This window comes from Phyllobates terribilis, unplaced genomic scaffold, assembly GCF_046119375.1.
Source record: "Phyllobates terribilis strain yellow unplaced genomic scaffold, ASM4611937v1 Scaffold_2__4_contigs__length_985480577, whole genome shotgun sequence".
NCBI lineage: Eukaryota > Metazoa > Chordata > Amphibia > Anura > Dendrobatidae > Phyllobates > Phyllobates terribilis.
Window position 1 is genome coordinate 733,425,933 of NW_027362762.1, and position 17,250 is coordinate 733,443,182.

The following is a 17,250-nucleotide window of genomic DNA, read 5'->3' on the forward strand; positions in this document are numbered from 1 at the left end:
ATAAATACATTTCCCACATGTCTACTTTACATCAGAATATTTTTTTTAGGAAGTTACAAGGGTTAAAAGTTGACCAGCAATTTTTTCATGTTTACAGCAAAATTTACAAAACCATTTTTTTAGGGACCACATCACATTTGAAGTGACTTTGAGGGGTCTCTATGACAGAAAATACCCACAAGTGACACCATTCTAAAAACTGCACCCGTCAAGGTGCTAAAAACCACATTCAAGCAGTTATTAACCCTTCTGGTGCTTCACAGGAACTGAAGCAATGTGGAAGGAAAAAATTAGCATTTAACTTTTTTTCACAAAAATTTTACTTTAACTCCAAATTTTTATATTTTCACAAGGCTAACATGAGAAAATGGACCCCAACATTTGTTGTGCAATTTCTCCTGAGCAAGCCAATACCCCATATTTGGGTGAAAACAACTCTTTGTGCGCATGACAGGGCTCAGAAGGGAAGGAGCGCCATTTGGATTTTTGAAAGTAAAATTTGCTGGAATAATTAGTGGACACCATGTCGCATTTGGAAAGTCCCTGATGTGCCTAAGCAGTGGAAACTGTCCACAAATGACACCATTTTGGAAACTAGACCCATCAGGGAACAAATCTAGATGTGTGGTGAGCATCTTGAACCCACAGGTGCTTCACAGAAGTTTAAAACCTTGAGCTGTGAAAATAAAGAAATCACATTTTTCCACAAATGTTTTTTTAGCCCCAAATTTTGCATTTTCACTAGGGTAACAGGAGATATTGCACAATAGAATTTGTTGTGAAATTTCTCCTGAATATGCAGATGCCCAATATGTGGAGGAAAACTACTGTTTGGGCACACAACAAGGCTCGGAAGGGAAGGAGCGCCATTTGACTTTTTGAATGGAAACTTTGCTGAAATCATTAGTGGATGCCATGTCGCGTTTGGAGAGCCTCTGATGTGCCTAAACAGTGGAAACCCTCAAAAATTACCTTAGTTTGGAAACTAGACCCCTCAAGGAACTTATCTAGGTGTGTGGTGAGCACCTTGAACCCCCAAAAAGTTTATAATTTTGAGCCGTGAAAATAATAAAAAAAAAACACATTTGTTTCACAAAAATGTTCTTTTAGCCCCAATTTTTTATTTTCACAAGGGTATCAGGAGAAAATGCACCATACAATTTGTTGTACAATTTCTCCTGAGTATGCCGATACCCAATATGTGGAAGAGAACTACTGTTTGGGTGCACGGTAGGGCTCTTAAGCAAAGGGGCGCAATTTGACTTTTTGAATGCAAAATTTGGAATCATTGGAATGGAATCATTAGCGGATGCCAACAAACTCCAACAAATAACCTCATTTTGGAAACTAGAACCCTGAAGAAACTTATCTAGATGTGTGGTGAGCACCTTGAACCCCCAGGTGCTTCGCAGAAGTTTATAACATTGAGCCACATAAAACAACTACCGGTGTTGATGTATTGCATAAAGTGTCTATGCTCACAAACGTATAATTCGTGATAAAGAAAATATATATTTTATGCAGTACATCAACAACGGTTGTTGCTTCATGTGGGCTGGAGCACTGTCAGCTGCACATAATATTTGTGAACTATATCATTGTCAGGTTCGCTATTTTACAAACTGAACTGTTGTCAGTTTTCCATTTGGTTGCTTGACCTCAAATGAGGATGATTGTGTGTATTATTGGCTTTTAGGTGAAAAAAAAATGTGACTGCAATCGCGTTGTGCAGATGGAGCAGAGAGAGAGATTCCCCTCTGCGATGCCCATCGATGTCGCTGTCACTATTGACAGCAGCATCAGAGGGGTTAAACATCCACGATCAGTGCTAGCACCGATCGTGGGCGTTACTCATATAGAGCTGACTCCCGCATTTGATTGCATCGCCGCTCAGCGTGAGCCCGTGAGATCATCGCACATCATGGATATGGGGAGGCTATAAAGCTCTCATGCTAGACATGGAAAGGCTATGGGGCTCTCATGTTGGACATGGGGAGGCTGTGGGGCTCACATTCTGGACATGGGGAGACTATGGGGCTCTCATGTTGGACATGGGGAAGCTATGGGGGTCTCATGCTGGACATGGGGAAGCTGTGGGGCTCACATGCTGGACATAGGGAGGCTATGGGGCTCTCATGTTGGACATGGGGAAGCTATGGGGGTCTCATGCTGGAAATGGGGAGGCTATGTGGGGCTCTCATACAGGACATGGGGAGGCTATGTGGGGCTCATGCTGGACATGGGGAGGCTATGTAGGGCTCATGCTGAACATAGGGAGGCTATGTGGGGCTCATGCTGGACATGGGGAAGCTATGGGAGGTTCATGCTGTATATGGTGAGGAAATATGGCGCTCTCATGCTGTATATGGTGAGGATATGGGGGAGAAAGGAGCAGAGCACCAGGGGAACAGAGGCGAGGTGAGTATATTTGGCTGGATATTTGAGTGGAATATTTGGCTGGACATGGGGAGGCTATGGGGCTCTCGTGCTGGACAAGAAGTGTTTCAATTAAAAAGTAATTGGAAGTGTTGGTTTCACAGCAGTTTTACTTATTGCATAAAGACACGCAAAGTCCATTTATTGCTAACTATTTTTTTTCTAAAGAAAGAGTGGTTAGTGTAAATTTGCCTTGAGGCAAACAATTCTCAGTGAACTTCATGTTATAGAGACATGGTTAGACAAGCCATCTACATATTGTGCAAATTCTGGCCTGTTCCTACTCAAGTTGACTTACGAGTGAGTGTCCTTTTAGGATCAGTCCATGAGTGAGCAAGGACCCAAAGTTAACTGTTAACCTGTCTCAAGTGGCCGGACTCTACTCCCTTCCCCTATGACCACCGCCCTTTGATGTGCTTCATATCAGGTTTAACAAATTGCCATTAGCATCACTCCATAAGTCTTTTAAGGCCCCTGTGTCAGAGTGTTCAGATAGCACTGTGTTCAGCTGCCATGATTTGGACTCTTATGCATTGTGTTATGGACTAGATAAATCAAAATTTGATATCACTGGACACCTGGCAGCATCTCTTCTGTGGGTAGATAGTTAAATTAACTAGGAGTCAGCCAATCTACAGAGAGGCCAAATGCTAATATATGTTGGGGTAGATAATTGCCCCAAGGTAGACTGGACATCTCCAGTCCATACCAGGGACATCACATGGAACAATAGATATGCAATATTTCCATGGTATAACAATCTGATGTCAACATAATTCACACATATATGGTATCTGTGATCAGGGGACATAATCACTTCTGTGGTTCTAAGTGCCAGGATTTTTGGCTTTAAGAAACCATAGATATTTATATCAACCCAAATTATGGATGTATAGTCATGTTTGGTGTATCTAGGATGATGATAGTTTACTTGGAAATATGCCAGTCATATTATTTCACTAGGAGGTTCCTGTGGAAAATATGACGTAAATGAGAATTACGTCCTGCACCCATTTTTCTTTACATACAATTAACCATCCTCCGCTCACCTGACCAGGAAAAGAAATGAGGAGTGGGGATGGGACCCACTAAAATCGCTCATCTGTCCAAAATTTTGCTGTCTCCTCTGCCAAAAAAATCTCACAAATCCAATCCATCAAACGTTTCTGAGTTTTACACTGTGTATTCGAGAGTGCAAGCAGTGTACCAGTTTGGTGTTTGGCAAAGCTGGGTGTGCATCTGTACCAGTTTGTTACCAAGGGCAGGGCTGGCCTAAAAAAAATGGCGAGTGGGAGTGGTGGCATCAAGAAGTGTGGAGCAGATGTGTAAACTGTCATTGGGCTGAGTCAATGTAAAATTATTACCATTTTTTCCACTAAAATGTTGCTTTGGCCCCAAGTTTTCAATTTTCAAAAGGGATAATAGGATAAAATGAACAGTACAATTTGTTACACAATTTCTACTGAGTGCATCATTACCCAAATGTAGTTGAAAACTACTTTTGAGGCAAAGTGCAAAGCTTTGAAAGGAAGGAGCACTATATTGTAGTGCAGTTTTTGCTGAAATGCTTTGAGGGTGCCATGTCACATTGGCAGACCCCCTGAGGTGCCAGAACAGCGTAACTCCCCATAAGTGACCCCATTTTACAAACTGCACCTCTCAATGAATTCATCTAAGGGTGCAGTGATCATATTGACACCACATGTGGGTCACAAAATTTGATACCATTGGATGGTAAAGAAAAATTTATTACATTTTTGCTTCAAAAATTGTGTTTTAGCCCCAGATTTTACATTTTCACAAGGGGAAATTGGTAAGAATGGCACTAAAATCTACCCCATATATGGCTGTATAGTACTGCTTAGCCACACGGCGAGACTTGGGAGGGAAGGAGCGCTATTTGGCTCTTTGACAACAAATTATTGTAAAATAGTTTGCGGACTCGATATACAGAGCCCTAAGTGCCAGAAGAGCAGAATCTCCCCTCAAGTGACCCCATTTTGGAAATTACACCCCTCTGGGAATTTATGTACACGTGAAGTGACAATTTTTACTCCATGGGTGTTTTCCAGAAACAAGCAGCAGTGGATGTTGCTGAGTGAAAATTGCAAATCTGCTACTGTAGTGCCCATACATTGTAGTGCCCGTACATTGAAGTGCCTGTACATTGTGCCCAGCTTGTGCTTCTAGAGACATGTACTCCATAAATAAAGCAGGCTTCTATCACTACAGAGATGCCAAATATGTGGATGGTAAATGTGGTTTAGGCACATTGCGGGGCTCAGAGGGGAGGGGGGCATTTGGATTTGGGAACGCGGAATACACTGCTTTTCTTTTGGGGGCAAAAAGCCATAGCGCTTTTCCAGAGATTTTGTGCTACCAGTAACATGGAAGCCCCCTTTATTTCCATTGACAGATGGGAAAAAGTGAGGATGTGCTTTTTTGTGGATTGAGTTTAAGCTTTTATTGGGAACATTTTACATAACATTTTGGATCACATTTATCCTGTGCTCTACGCTAAGCACTAACATTGTGGTTTCCATCTAAATCTCCGAATGAAGTAATTCAGATGAAACTTCCAAAGGATCCATTCACTGTAATGAGGCAGCAGCGTTCCTCTGGACTCGGCCTGGCCTCTGTTCAGCGGTGTCTGTCTTTTCAGATGTACACAGAACTGTGGCCGTTGGCACTTTTATGCTCGCCTACAAATATTGACACCGTCGGATCATAGACCAGACGACATGTACAGTGTCCCAAACTGCCTCATTAAAGGGAATCTTCCATTCGTAGTTCCATCTGAATCACGTATTTCAGAGAATTACACGGAAAACTCGGTGTAAGTACTCAGCGCAGAGAGCAGGATAAATGTGAGCCTAGTTGTGTTGAGCGAGTATGTTCTGTCCGAGTACACTCGGGCTGAGCTCCGAGTATTTATAGCTGCTCGGTGATATGCTTGAATCCCTCCCGTGTGCATGATTTGCAACTGTTTGGCAGCTTTATTACATGTGAGGAATGTGTAAGAAATAGACATTCCTCCCATGTAATAAAACTGTCAAACAGTTGCAAATCATGCACACTGGAGCGATTCAACCATATCACCGAGCAGCTGTAAATACTCGGAGCTTGGCCCGAGCATACTTGGCGAAAGGGTTAACAGACCATACTCGCTCAACACTAGAGCCGAGCCTTACATCGATCTTTGGAAGGCAGAATGAACAAATCAACAGCATGTGAAGAATTGGTTTTTACTTCCGTTTCTCATGCGATATAAGTGATTAGACAACTTTATTCTTTGGGCCGATGTGATTACAGTGATACCAGATTTATATTGGGTTTTTATTTTTTGCAGCTGTAATACACTAAAAGACTCTTTTCATTGCCAATTTGCCAAATTCTGACAGCTATAATTTTTCTATATTTCTGCCGACAGATGTTGTTATTGGTACCATTTTCAGGCACATAACATTTTTTGATTGCTTTCTTTTCCAATTTTTTGGGAGGCAGAATGAACAAAAACCAACAATTCAGGAATTGTTATTTGGGTTTTTTATGCTGTTCACCGTGTGGTAAAAGTGATAAGACAACTTTATTCTTCGGGTTAGTACGATTATAGCGATGCCACATTTATATAACTTTTCATGTTTTGCCGCTTTTTCACATTAAAACAATTTCAGAAAAAAAAAAAAAACGTTTTTGCATTGCTTTATTCTGAGAGCTATAGCTTTTTTATTTTTCCACTGATGGAGCTGCATGGCAGCTTGTTTTTTTATGGGACAAGATGAACTTTTCAGCTATATCATTTTTATTTACATTTGACTTTTTAATCAGTTTTATTCCACTTTTTGTTCTGCATTATGATAAAAATAGGATAGTTTTTTGCCACCTTTTTTTATTATTTTTTTTACGGTGTCCACTGAAGGGGTTAACTAGTGTGACAGTTTTATAAGTTGGGTCCTTCAGGACGCAACAATACCAAGCATGTGTACTTTTTTTGTTTATTTTTGTTTTTACATAAATATACGTATTTTTGGAGTAATACTTTTATTTGTTTGATCTTTATTTTGTGAAATTTTAAAAAAATAATTTTACAATTTTTTTAAAACTTTTTCTCAAACTTTTTAACTTGCACGAGCAAGGGCATCAACTTTTCCTGCCCTGATCGCTGATATAATACTCTGCAATGCTTTGGTATTGCAGGGCATTAGGTTAGGCAATCGCACACAGGAAGGAGGCGTGTCAGCTCCTGCTCTCCCCAGGAGCTTACAGGCCATCATTCCTGGGTGACCCCGAGGCCATCTTTTGGCCCAGGGTCACCATGGAGATCTCCGGCACAACACGATCGCCATCGCGTTGTGTCGATCGGAGCAGTGAGGGAGCTCCCTCCCTCAAAATCTGATTGATGTTGCTGTTGCCCACTTTTGATCGTGCCTGCGCTCGGAGTGAGCCCACGCAATCGTCACACCATACATTTACGGCAGTTTGCAGGAATGCAACTCCCGCAGCACGTACATGTATGGCGAATGTCGTGAAGGGGTTAATGGACAAATGAGGCAACACCAAAGAGTTTGGGGATGCTTTGTTGCCTAAGGGCCTAGACATCTTGCAACATCTTCACAAGAGATTATACGGGCAGCCGTCCATAATGTCAAGCTGAAGAGACATTGTGGGTTATAAATCATCTACTGATGGATAATATATAACTGGTCAAGGAAAGTTGAACTTGATGGACTTAAGTGTTTTTTTTCAACTTATGCGACTATACATCTATCAGATATTTACATATCCTGTGCCATAATATTACCTAGTGGCATCAGACAGGAATTGAAAAGACCACGGTCTTGCTAAAGTCAACATTGGAAGTAGAAGGGATAGCTGTGGCCTGATCTCCTCGCACGAAACACACTGGACAATGCCACTGAGAAGGGAAAATGTCACTTATCAGACAGAAAAATATTACAATTGAGAGTCTTCAGTGGTTGATACCTTTTAATGGCTAACTGAAAAGGTGGCAACAAATAGCAAGCTTTCGAGGCTACTCGGGCCTCTTCATCAGACATAGATCAGACAAGTAGTCACACAGGAGTCTCAGTCGTGTATTGATCCTACTGAGATTTCTTTTTGGTTAGACTCAAAGAATAAAACCTTCATATGGAATCAGAGGAAACCCAGAGATACAGTAAGGTCTTGTATACTTTTATGGGTTGTGTTTTGTGTCTGTAAATTTAGGAGGTTCTACAGAGGTTTGATACTTAGGATTTCGTTTTATACTGTATCTGTGCATCATTTTAGATCCTCAGTTGGCTTTGGCTGAGAATCCAACCCAAAGAAGTATTTCGTAGAAAAACCATGAAAACTGGTATGCAAACACCGTAAGTTGGAATTGCTGAAGATTTCAAACATACTTGTGTTGAAAATCTGTCACCTCACTACTGTCCATCCAAGTTACATCAGCTGTAATCTATGGAGCCTGTACTCTATATCCAATGTTTGCTAGTTCAAGAGGAAAGCAAATATAGGATGTGTAGTGCTGTGTTCACACAGAAGGGTGAAGTGTGCTTCAGCAACCCCCTCTTGTGGGCTTCATGTTACTCATCAGCAGGGCTTGTCTATTCATTAGGAAGGATGAGCTGCCATTGGCTGTAGAAAGAAGCTGCTATCCCTGCACATTGCTCTCAGCTCTGGGAAAGAAATCTGACTGTCAAGCACTCTACTCTGAGCTACCACATTCTCACAGGAGGAACTAAGTGCAGTAAAAGCAGCAGAGAAGCTCCAAAGTGATGGTCCTGTCCTGGGGGAGTCAATGGACATTGATTTAATAGAACATCATTATCAGTATCCTATGAAGACTGAGAGCTGAGCTGGAAGCAGCCTGCATGTGACAATGTGCTACCAGGGCTGGAGCACTGATTGCTGACATTCCTTAAAGACAAGCACATGGACTTCCTCAACTGATCACATCTATGAAGAACATGGACCAGTACCTTAGAAGGTTGAAGCAGGAGCTGGTAAGAAATCTGTTCACACAAGAGAATAGATAGCTTATGCCTTTGTCACACAATGAATGGACAATGCAGGAAAGTCTAAAGAGGGAGCATTATAAGAATATAATAAATATTTGAACTTTGCAAGTTAAAATACTCTGTATACATATGTTATGTTATTTGTTTTAATTGTTACACTATTATCTAACATTGCAATTATTTGCTTCACTAAAATTAAAACATAAAATATAATGTTGCAATAATTTGCTGTATTAAAAAAATATAGATAAAACAGACTGAATATTTTAAATAATATATACAAAGTATTGCAATAATTTGCTTTATGGAAGCAGCACTCCTGAGGTTTATAGCTCATCTATACATCCTGTATGCATTAGAGTAAAGAATGTATACACAAAGAGTGCAGATGTCCTGGCAAGGCTGGAAGCTTTTCTCAAATCTTTCTCTTAGCTGGAGGGGGGTAGTAATTTCAGTGTCTGGACCCTGAAGGCTACAGAGTGTTAGGAACAGAACCTTTTTCCTATAAATGCTGATTATGTACAGATGAATAATAATGTTTGAAGGAATGAATCTTAATATGACACAGAAGAACCAAACATATACAACGTGAACAACATTGTGTAGCAATGGTTTATGTAACTGTGTAGGGCTAAATCTAGGACAGTTGGAGTGGCATGAAAACTAGAACACTGGCGTAATACTCCTATAATACTTTATAAAGAATAGTACTTAACTGTACCCAATAATAAAACCAAACAGTGAACAAAATACTACCATAGTAATAATAAATTATCACCATCTATTAGCCAAATAGGATTAATTTATAATAGTACCACCACCAAATACAATGCCTAACAAATACAGTAGCTGGTGCCCAGGATGGGGTTGGTTACATGGCAATTTTCTTTTTTTTACCAGGTAAATTCTCCTCGATAATCTAATATACTTCTTTTTTTCAACACGTCTGACAGATCTTTTAGGATATGACAGTCATTGAGCTTGAGAATAACTTCAGCATCTTTATAGGCATCAGGTTCTTGCTTTCAAGACAATGGACTTACATCGTGGTGCTTCCGTAGCACCATAAAACTCAAGCTAAAACGGTGTCATTTAGAGTGAGAAGTTATTTTGGTTGTTAATGTGCCTTTTTAAGTTCTCAAATTATGAAAATGGTCTCAGGCAGTAGATATGGGAATGAATACTGTATTCCTAAATCATCTGGCTGCCCATTTTTAAAGGTTTCCCTTGACTGTGTGCTTCGCAAACATGCTCCAAATTTGTAGAGTGGTATCACATTTTCAGAAGTTTTTGCTAAAGGGCAACACTTGGCCCAAATTCACATTTGGACTTATGATAATTTTGTATAGTTGGAGCAAACTTCTTTTTCAATGAAGAGCTATAGTAAGAATTGTATAAATGTGTGCCATTGACTATAAATACAGTATATGGAAAAACCGCCGTAAAAATACATTCTAGAAGAGCACAATGAGGAGATGTGGTCTCAGTTACCTATTAAATCAGACAATAAAGTTAAGTGTGTGGGAAAGAGAGTTTGAGGTATCTAAGTTTGGAAGTTTTCTTTCTAGCATGCACCTGTCCTGTTCGGAGGTGAATGACACCACTCTGTCCTAATGACAAAGCTGAGCACACATTGACAGAACATTGCATGGCTTTTGTGATAGAACACAACAGCTGCCCCGCGGAGAGTTCTCACACTACTCTTACTGTGACATGGCTAGAATAGGTTGGGTACTGAAACGCTGTATGTTTTATGGTTCCTTTTATGTGAATATTTTAAAGGTATGCACTTTAAGAGTCTAATTTGAAGGGACAGTTAATTTTTTTTTTTAGTAAAACTACTTCCCTGGGGTTGTAACCATTGACCTAAATGAAATGGGTATTGATACTTTCTGTGGTGCCAGGACTCCCTGTAAGATTTGTGTACAAAGTAAAAACCTGTTGCTTTGCTTGCCATAAGAACCTCAAGATCTACCTTTCATGACCCTCAGGAGGATGCATTTATAAAATGTGTTATGTGTTGATAAGAGAGCAGTTTCTTTTTTCTCTCTATACACTAGCAAGGAGATACAGAATCTTTTTGGTGCTTTGTGTTCTTGTGTGTTGAGCTCCTCCTAGTTTTTTCCACCCTCTTCTGAATGACAGTCAATGATGTATTCAGTCACATACACCACAGACAAAACCCAGGAAAAAAACAAAACGAGCATATACCCTATAGTAAGTAAATAGTAACAGTACATGTAAATAACATGGGTACTTCGTTAACAATATTTTGATCAAAAAAAGCGTAAAAGCCATCCCATCACAACAAGGTGTACCCAATCGGCATGGTGCTATCCTGTCTCTGGTATTAAAACCTTATCTTGTGTCAGCCAACCTCAATGTGAATAAGGGCAGAGCAGGACAAAGGCCCGACTGTGCAGACCCCTGTCCATGGGAAGCTATATAGTTGAAATGCCTAGCTCAGAAAGGGGGGGTACGTCCATGTTTGTACAAAGTACAAGAAACTACAGCAAAACCTAAGAAATGAGCCAGAGCATATGTTGGTATGAGTGCAATGTGTAGGTGCACATTCACACTGTGGCCATTTCACAGACAAAACCCAATAAAAAAAAATGAGCATATACCCTATAGTGAGTAAATAGTAATAGTACATGTAAATAACATAGGGTACTTAGTTAATACTGTTTTGATCAAAAAAGCATAAAAGTCATCCCACCACGACAAGGTGTACCCATTCGGGACGATCCTATCATATCTCCAGTATTAAAACATACACCACAGAGTTGTAACTGGGTTTTGTTTTTGATTCTAGATTGCTGCCCTAACCTTGTGTCTGATTAACCTGTGCAAAACAATGGCAAACAGCTGCCGCAGTCCATAGATGCTGCACAGTGCCAGTTATACTGCGCCCAACCAAACTGTATGCCTTCCGCTATGTGTAAAATAATTTCTGTTCTGCCAACTCAAACTCAATCGAATGCTTACATGATACATGCCACCAGCCTTAGATTTATAGGAAGTCAGATTCCATTTACTATGATTTGAACATATGTCATCCTCTCTCATGTTACTGCTCTATATCTCCCCAGCTATTGACAGCACGTATTAGGTGGATGACTGTATAAGCCTTGTGCTGTATCAGACTGAGCTTAAAGACGACTTTTCTCTGGAATTTTTTTATTTAAACTGAGAATCTCCTCTAATCAATGCTGTTCCATTGATTTAGAAACAGTTTTTCTTTTTCTTCTGTGTCCCTCCATTCCAAAGTTATGCCCCTAAGTAATAATTATGCAGATTTTTCCTTGAACCTACTGGGTGTGTATCACACAACTTCTCTGTGCCCGTATTCTTTTTCTCCTCCTATGCTGGCCAATCAAAACAGGGCCATGCCCACACAGAGGTTCTATGGTATAGGCTGATGGGAAAATTTCCATCTTATTACTAAAGGGCAGAACTTTGGAAAGGAGGGGCACAGAAAAAAAAGAAAAACTGCTCCAGAATCAGTGACGCTGCACAAACTTGACGGGATACTCAATTTAACTTGATAAATAAGGAAAGAATCTCTTTAAGTGATTTAATTTTATTCACTTTCGTTTGGAAAGGAAAGGTAGCTGTCATGGTTCATGTTTAAAGAGAAAAATAATATTGGTATTGGGCTTTCTGGCTGGATCTACACAGAAAGGTGCATAAAAGTTCTTGTCACAATGCAAGTTCTTTTATTTTCTGTATGGAGAAAGGTCACATGAAACCACATCAGAATATCAGTCATAGTAAGGGTTGATTGTACACAATGTGTGGCCCTGGACAAAGTTAAAAATGAGGCATCAAATGCTGAAATACTGTACTAACAAAGAGTGACACATTATGTACTGTGGTCACAGTCACTATACGAAGACCAGTATTGTAAATAATACCACTGTACAAAGCACAAATACTACCACCAAAATGTAAGCATTACCTTGCGACAGAGACTCAGTAATATTAGCATGCTGTTTACTGAATAAAAAACTCATGTTGTTCACTCTTCTTTTTCTTCTCCACCTGGCCCAGACCACCATGGAGAGTTTGCTGCTCAGACATCTTTGGCTTCTCAATTTTCCAGTACACTTACCTAATTCCCAACTGCTGCTATTCACAATTCTGAGTATGTTGCTGTCCCATTTGCCCCTATTACTGAACCTGATGTGACACATAATGCCATAGTTCCTCCAGCTTTTGCCCTATATTGTGTGCAAGGTTTTAGTTTTGCCCCAGACAATAGTTAGCCCCTTTTTTCCCCACAAACTAATGTTGCCCCTCTGAACCTCTCAAAGGTGACAAACAATAGTAGTGCCCCTTATATGCCTCACAGAGTAATAGTACTCATACTAGTACCACTACACTGTAATAATGCCTCCGTTCTCCTTGTACAAAGTAATATTACCCCCTTGGTATTCCTTGATAGTAATAATGCAGCTTAGATAATAATAATACCATCTTTCTGCACCAAAACAGCAATAATGTCCCTTTTTTTGGCAAGAACACAGTATTAATGCTTTATTGAAAATAATAGTGGTGGGCATTTTCATTATATGGGGACAGAAGAAGGGTTGTTATTACTTTTTTGTGGGCACTATTATTAAAACACCCTTAGTGCCTAGAAACAGTAATCACAGCCCATATAATGCCTCATAGTGTCCTCTTTTTCCCCAGTAAGTAGTATAACTTTAATTTTCTTTACCCCGGATGTAGCACAGATGTAGCAGCTGAGCCCAGTTCTGGTCTGTGGGGTCAGCGGCCTGTCACTGGCACCACAACTCAGAGTCATCATTGGGTAGCTTATGTTGGCACATTGATGTATTGTGTGTGAGTCTTCTGGCTCATAGGCTGAAGGCCTGCAGCAGGTAATGGCCTAAATAATGGCGGGATAGAGAGCTTATACCCCTGGTCTGATCAGTGTTCCCATGATTTCAGATGCCATATGGGATGAAAGTGGCTATAGCGGATTTTGAAAGAGAGAATGGTACGCAACAAACATAGTAGTGATTGGTGTTCCGGCTTTTTTTGGTAATCTGGATCATTTGGCTCCATTCACCAAAAAGGGCCAGGTCTTTTGGATCCCTATTATGTATGTGTTCACCATAAGTGAACACATATTTAAGATGAAATTAATGTAGCTGAAATGCTGCCCACTTGGGCGGGGTTTTGGCTGCCAAACACTGCATTTTATACCCAGTGAGAGCCATTCAGAGCATTTAGTGGTTCTTACGTTGGTACCGGCTCCCATCATTCCCACCAGGGAACCTGCTCTTTGTTTCGGATCGGTCAAGAACAACTCATCACTAAAACATAGTAGCAATGCCTATTAGAGAGTATTGTGAATATGCTTCTAAGGCCACGGCCCCACTATCAGTGTTTGGTCTGTATTCATTCAGTATTTTTTCTCAGCAGTGGCAGCCAAAACCAGGAGAGGGTGATAAATGCAGAATTGGTGACTTGTTTCTTCTCTACCTTTTCTCTGATTGTTCCTCACCTACTTTAATAATGTGAGTGAGCCAAAGATTCTTTCATGTACAATATATAGTATATAAAATTGGTGTATTTATTCATTTATGCAGAATTTAATAGTAGTAATTTATGTGAGAACAGGATAAAGCTGAGGATAAGCAGCATAGCTAGCTAGATACCAGGGTAAAACCCTCCGGAATACATACAACTTCTACATCCTCTATCGTAGCACAGGTCGAGGATGATGAACACGTTCTGACATGCCCTGCAGAGTCTCGGCAGGAAAGCTGTGTACTGGATTTGCATGAAGGCTGAAGGGCTTAATTAACCACCTCTGACTCTGACAATTTGCATAAATATATTTTTGAATGGGGAGGGGGGGGGTCACATGTAGCTTCAGCACTAGCGCCAAAAAACAGTAATTACATCTTTTTCGATCCCTCTTTGAAGATGGATTAAATGCAACCAAAAGAATACAATGCCATCGTCAGCTTTGTGTAGAATTGCCTTCAAGTTTTAGTTACAAAATCTAAACTTTTTCATTGAAACACTGTATTATTTATTCATCACTGAGTATGTTTTGTATGCTGGTTAACTGGTATTATATGCCATTGCATACCATTGAACGGATCCAAAAAGTTTAGGTGAAGCAAGAACTGTATGGAAATATTATTATACTTTACATTTTAAAGTAATATTTTCCATTACTTGGACTTGAAATTGTAATTCCTGAAGAGACCATGTTACAGTGTACCTGTCAGTTTCGGTTGACTTTTCAGAAAAAGCTTGTAGATAGAACAATATATGGCACTCCCAATGGACTGGTGGAGGAGAAGGGTTCCACTCTGTTTTTGACACAATATAAAGGCATTCCAAGTAATTATGATAGCATAGATTCTTTTATTAAAAAGCAACCTCAGTTAAAGGGATTATCCAGGAATTTGCTCTGTTAGGCAACGAGGAGCTGGCTGTCAATCAACATGACATCGGCAGTGGACTGTCGACATGACCTCAATGAAAGCAGAAGAATCGCAGCCCGGAGTGGTCCATTAGTTCTCCAATGCCGGCAGATACCGGGATCTTGCAGAACCATTAGCAACTACCTGCCTGTAAGTTCTTAGCCTCATAAAGAAAAATAAGCAAAACCCCAGATAACCCCTTTAAAAACACAGTGACCATTTGGTCTGTAATCACAAATTTCCTTCAGACAATCAATTTGCAAACTGTACATATGTGTAAAACAAGCCGAACTAGCGCTGCAGAATTGTGGCATCAGTCGCTGGTGAGAAACATGGATTAAGCGTTGCAGTGCGTTTGTCCACAGAAGGCCTGTGATAACAGACTGAAATGTCCCTGTCGGTTTAACTAGGATTGCTTTCTATAATAAAAGAATCTACATCATTATTGCTACTTGGATTGCTGATTATCTATAAAAGGGACCTGTCAGTAACTTTAACCCCTCCAAGCCGTGTAGCCCTTTAAAAGGAACCTGCCACCTCCTCCCAAATCATTAATATGATTGTGTAGCCCTTTACATGATAAATCAGTTGATCCCTTTACCACCCAAAGCACTATGTAGCGCCCCCAGGGTTCGGCCGCTACAGGGGTATTGCACCTCTGCCAGAGGTGTGGTATTCCACTCCCAGGTAAGGATGGAGTATGGACCAGGGCTCAGTTAGCTGCATACAGCACTCTCACCCCATTTCCGAGGGACAGTTCAACGGTGCTCCCATTAGACAGAAATGCAGGCACGACAGACCATGTCCCTGGCTGGAGTGGGGAGGGGGGAGGAATACCCAGTGATGTAGGAGCAGATAGGGGTTGGTTCCTGAACGTAGGAAGGAGCCCATTGGTTGCTGGTCACCTGGGCTCATGGCTAGAGGGAGGTATAAAAGGTGGGCACCATCTTGGGTCAGCAGTTGAGTTCAGTCCAGTCTGTCTGTTCAGTGAGAGGAGAAGACGGAGTAGAGGCTCTGTAGGAGCTCTGCTCAGGAGTGGGCCTAGTGAGAAGCCGAGGAGGAGAGTGGAGTGGAGAGAGAGGAGAGGTGAAGGGGAGCTGTGGTTCCTTCTCAGCCCAGCTCCACGAGAAAGGCGAAGAAGAAGGAACAGAAAAGGAGAAGAAGAGACAGAGGAACAGAGGGGCTCAGGAACAAGAAGGTGGAAGGGACCCTAAGAACCCACGAGAATACCGGGTGAAGGGTCAGGCAGATTAAGGGTACCGGATCCCAAGTTGGTGGAGGAGAAACAACCCTCAGCCAAAGACCGGAGGTCGCGATCATTTATTGGTGCGACACCTCATCAAACCTGCTAGGAAGGCACCACATAGAACAGCGGGGAACGGGATCCACGTTTACCCGCACAAGTTCGCGGCAGCTGGACAAAAGTGGGTCACTGGTGAGGCAGGCCAGAGAAAGGATAAAAGGGGGTCCTGGGCCATGCTCCTGAACTGCCTGGGGGTTGACCGAGCCCCTCACCTGGTGGACACCGCACGGCTTGGGTGGTCACTACCTGTACAGAAGTGACCCTGAGAATCTGAACTGTGAGTAAAAGGCATTGGACTGTAGTACGTTGTCTGTGTACTCTTTCGCTCCTCCAGCACTAACGGTACTGGGACTCCTCGCACCATCACCCCCACCATCCACTGCACTGCCCTGGGGTTACACTCTTCCCGTGGGGAGTTATACAATCTCAGCTGCGTATACCATCAACCTCAGGGGACTGCCTTGCAGCTGCGGTTCCTAGTAACCTCAATCCACGGGTGGCGTAGTCGGACAATATCAACAGCACATAGCAGACTACGATTGGTCTGACCACCCTGAGCCACGGAACCGGGTCGCCACCACTACCCCCATCGTTTCCCTATTGTCCGGATCCGAGTGCCCCACGGGGGCGAGTCAACTACTACCTCAGCAAGAAATTGTCTTTTGAAGATGTGTTTGGAAGGAGATTGGGGTGTGATGATGGACCTCTTGCTTCTCAACCTCATACTGTATTTCCTACCTAGCAGCACCCTCCCCTGGCTGTTTGCTCTGGTACCTGGCCCCTCATCCTTTCCTTCCTATAAGAAACTAACTGTTAGGCATTGTATAGTTCGTGCCTAGTCTAGAGTCTGTCTCATATATTCTGCATATTTTGCAGGAGTTTTCCTTTTCTACGACAAAAGTGACTAGTCTAGCTGCTGTTGTGTTCTGAAGAAACCCTGAACTGGTTTCAAGGGACACCAGTGTTTCACGGAGCCCAGATTGAGAAACTCTGCCCTAACCACTGGTAGGAAGACTATGGAACCATTATCACATGTTGGCCA

The 17,250-nt window shown here is 41.5% G+C and overlaps 1 protein-coding gene across 1 annotated transcript in view; it reads left to right on the forward strand.

Annotated features, from left to right (window-relative positions):
• The first annotated feature begins 8,037 nt into the window (after nucleotides 1-8,037).
• The window catches only part of INKA2 (inka box actin regulator 2), a 42,418-nt gene continuing 33,205 nt past the window's right edge, over nucleotides 8,038-17,250 (forward strand). The window contains exon 1 of the mRNA XM_073667192.1: nucleotides 8,038-8,441. Within this exon, the coding sequence (XP_073523293.1) occupies nucleotides 8,397-8,441 (45 nt within the window). The 5' untranslated portion in view covers nucleotides 8,038-8,396. The remainder of the gene's footprint in view (nucleotides 8,442-17,250) is intronic.